General features: G+C 38.1%; 1 protein-coding gene across 4 annotated transcripts in view; it reads left to right on the top strand.

Moving 5' to 3' along the window:
- LOC106882253 (stromal interaction molecule homolog) overlaps positions 1 to 3875 on the top strand; it is a 276144-nt gene that overhangs the window by 117591 nt on the left and 154678 nt on the right. For all 4 annotated transcript variants that reach the window (XR_016244776.1, XR_016244775.1, XM_052973512.2 and 1 more), the window contains exon 2: positions 1501 to 1613. Coding sequence is in view for 2 of the 4 variants with exons in the window: in XM_052973512.2 (XP_052829472.1) it covers positions 1501 to 1613 (113 nt within the window). In the remaining 2 variants the exon portion in view is untranslated. The remainder of the gene's footprint in view (positions 1 to 1500; positions 1614 to 3875) is intronic.

The raw sequence follows: 3875 nt of genomic DNA, 5'->3' as shown, positions 1-3875 counted from the left end.
CATGATAAAATGCCAATTGTAATTTATTACGAGATTTTTTTTTGTATTTTATTCATTTTATGCCATAAACCAAAACTACTCACAATACCAACCCTTAAAATCCATAACTATTTCCTTCAAAGCATAGGAATTATCTACATGTCCCACTTATTGATCTTGTTTTTGACAAGTGAGACAATTAATAATTCTCACTAATTACACTTTATCTTCATATCCTTCTTGTTTTTCCTTGTGTGCCATCACAACAGGTTGTCACTGACCATGGGCTTCCACTCCCTCTTGTCTCACATCTTAGCATATGATTGGATTCATTTTTCTGTAGCCATTTGGCAAGGACATCCAGTAACTTTTCCCTCTGTCTCCCTTGCTTTCTTCTTTCCAGTTTTTACCAAGTGTTCAAGGCTTTGTTCTTAGAAGGCATCTAATGAACTTAGCTTGTTGCCACCTCTTCCATATAATGTTAGGAATTTTTCTGATGGTTACTACTGGTCTAATTATTTCAACGTTTGTTAATCTACTTCAATGGGATATATTCATATTTCATCTATCTTAGCATTAAAAGAATTCCTTTTACTTTTATTGCATGCTACCTTGTATGGGACACACAGCACAATCTGTCTGGTAAAATTTTTTTGTAGTCTTGGTCATTTGTTGCATATCTGGTTGTGTATCAAAGACCCTGGCAAAAAGGATTGATGACTTCAATAGAAGAATCCCAAGAACCATCAAAAGCATCAGATGGGTACCATCATGTTTCCAACAAGGAACTGTATGTGTGCACACATCAGCCTGCAGCCTCCCACCTCATAGCTATCCATCACATGCACTTGTATGGACATGTCCTCTGTTTCCTGCTAGATCATCATACCAGGGTTTTACTCTGATTTGACGCAGTAGCTCTGGACTGAAGGGGCCTTGTGGCAGGCCCCATACTGGGGGACAGCTGGATGTGATTGAGGAAGATTTCCAAAGGCTTGGCATCACTTTGGAGGACGCAGAGGGGCTGGGACAGAACCACTAGTGATGGAGAGCACTGGTGGACCTGGTCAGCTCTATACATGATGATGCCTCTGGAACCATTAATTTGGGGAAGATCTCCAGAGGCCTGACATACCTTGAGGATGCAGAGCAGTTGGTACGGGACTGCCAGCGATGGAGCACATTGGTTGACCTAGTTGATCCTATTGATGATAATACTTCTTGGACCACTAACCTAGGGTGATCAGTTTCATCAAGCTTGAGCATGAAGCAGCAAGCATGCTTGGTCATTTGGTCACCTTGCCCACGAAACTCCTCATCTCATGTCTTCTTGCAGTAACATTTTTGTTTTCGGTTTCCCTCTTCTTCCACAGATGCATCACACTGTGGGCACATGACTTTGCAGGTATCCTCTAATGCAGACCAACCTATCCTAAACCTAACCTAACCCACCAACAACCCAACCATTAATGTTTCAAAAGTAGGTGACATTTATTGATGTTTGTTTTTCTCTCCTTGCAGATCACAATCCATCCTGTTTAAAAGACAAGGAAAACTTCAATGCTATCAAGACACTACATGATTTGATTGATGATGATAGGAATGGCAACGTTGATCAAACAGAAAGTGATGAGGTAAAAATAATATATCACATATTGTTTTGGCTAATTTTTTTGTTTTGTTTTCAGGTAGTTTTTTTTGTATATATTTTCACCTTTTTCATATTTCTTCTTTTTTTTTTTTTACTTTTCCAACTTCCATCTGCTTATTGCCATAAATTAAAGGTAAGCACTAGGTCCTTAAAGGAGAGTTACTGACACTTTAGTTTACATGCTAAAGGGAGGGAAAACAAATCTGTTTCCCTGTCACCATCCAACAGAATATATAATTAGAATATGTGATGGTGATTAGCTTTTTATTCCTAATTCTCTCTGTATCTTTCAACTCAGCCTCTCACTATGTCCAATAATAACGGTGAGCCATTTTGATAGAAGATCATGTTATTTTTAAACATGGAATAATAGGTGCAGACATGGTTGTGTGGTTAGAAGTTGCAGAGTCCTTGGTTCAGTGTCACTGTGTAACACCTTTATACAAGTGTCTTCTATTATAGCTTTTTGTTGACCAAAACCTTCTGAGTGAATTTGGCAGACAGAAACTGGAAAAAGCCTGTTGTATATATAAGTGTGTGTGTGTCTATGCCTATGTTTGTTCTCTTCCCAACCACTTAAAAACTGGTGTTGGTGTAGTTACATCCCTTTAACTTAGCAGTTCAACAAAGTGACTAACAGAATAAGTACCAGCTTCAAAAAAGAAAAAAATCAATTCAATTTTACTAAAATTCTTATTTCTTTATTACCCACAAGGGGCTAAATATAGAGGGGACAAACAAGGACAGACAAAGGGATTAAGTCGATTACACTGACCCCAGTGCGTAACTGGTACTTATTTAATTGACCCCGAAAGGATGAAAGGCAAAGTCGACGTCGGCGGAATTTGAACTCAGAACGTAAAGACAGATGAAATACCGCTAAGCATTTCACCCGGCGTGCTAACGATTCTGCCAGCTCGCCGCCTTTATTTTACTAAAATTCTTTGAGGCAGTGCCCCAGCATGGCCACATGACTGAGACAAGATAGAAGATAAAAGAACTTAATTGACCTAAATGTGTTTACCATTTATTCACCTTGCTCAGTTACCTCATTTAATACAGCTCACTCAAAACTACATTTGGGCTCTGTGATACACATTTCCTATTTTAAAGTGAACCAAATTAAAGTCTTCTGTCAAAATTTCATGTTGGAAGGTCTTAATCTGGATTAAATTATCAAAATTTCATGCTAATTTATGACTCAAACACCAGCTTGATATTTTGTTATCTAATTAAATTCTCGTAATTTTCAAAAATTAAGGCAAAATATTTAAAGAGAAATATAACAACAGAAGGATTAATGTTATGATGATTTGGCTGCTTCTCTTTTCTGGATTTAGAACCATGGAGAACTGAATTATTATTTCAGAAGACAACATATAAAGCTCCTCTAGTTATTCACCAAATTTAACGGATGTTAAAATATTATGATGAAGATGAGAATGATGATGATGATAATGATGATAATCCTTTCTACTCTATCACAAGGCTTGAAATTTTGGGGAAGGGGTTTATCAATTACATTGACCCTAGTGTTTGACTGCTACTTTTTTCGTTGAACCCAAAATGTTGGAAGGCAAAGCCAACCTTACTGGAATTTGAACTCAGAAAATACTAGTAAGTATCTTGGCCAGCATGCTAACGATTCTTATTTCTTTATTGCCCACAAAGGGTCTAAACATAGAGGGGACACACAAGGACAGACAAACAGATTAAGTCGATTACATCGATCCCAGTGCGTAACTGGTACTTAATTTATCGACCCGAAAGGATGAAAGGCAAAGTCGACCTCGGCGGAATTTGAACTCAGAACGTAGTGACAGATGAAATTACCGCTAAGCATTTCGCCCGGCGTGTTAACATTTCTGCCAGCATGCTAATGATTCTGCCAGCTTCCTGCCTTAATAATAATAATAATAATAATAATAATAATAATAATAATAATCCTTTCTACTAAAGGCACACAGCCTGAAATTTTGTGAGAGGGGCTAGTTGGTTACAGTGACCCAGTACTCGATTGGTACTTATTTTATTGACTCCACTCCCATTTGAGTTGAGCAAGACACTTTATTTCACTCCAGTTCACTCAGCTGTAGAAATGAGTTGCAACATCACTGGTGCTAATCTGTATCAGCCTTGGATAACATTGTTGGCATTGAGAGTGGAGGCTGGTAATCATGGGTAACTGCTGGTCTTCTATAAACAACTTTGCCCCAGACTTGTGCCTCAGAGGGGAACTTTCTAG

This window comes from Octopus bimaculoides, chromosome Z (assembly GCF_046866305.1).
Source record: "Octopus bimaculoides isolate indiv1 chromosome Z, ASM4686630v1, whole genome shotgun sequence".
NCBI classification, from domain to species: Eukaryota; Metazoa; Mollusca; class Cephalopoda; order Octopoda; family Octopodidae; genus Octopus; species Octopus bimaculoides.
Note: the sequence above shows the minus strand (reverse complement) of the source record. Positions and strands in the feature narration are given on the sequence as shown.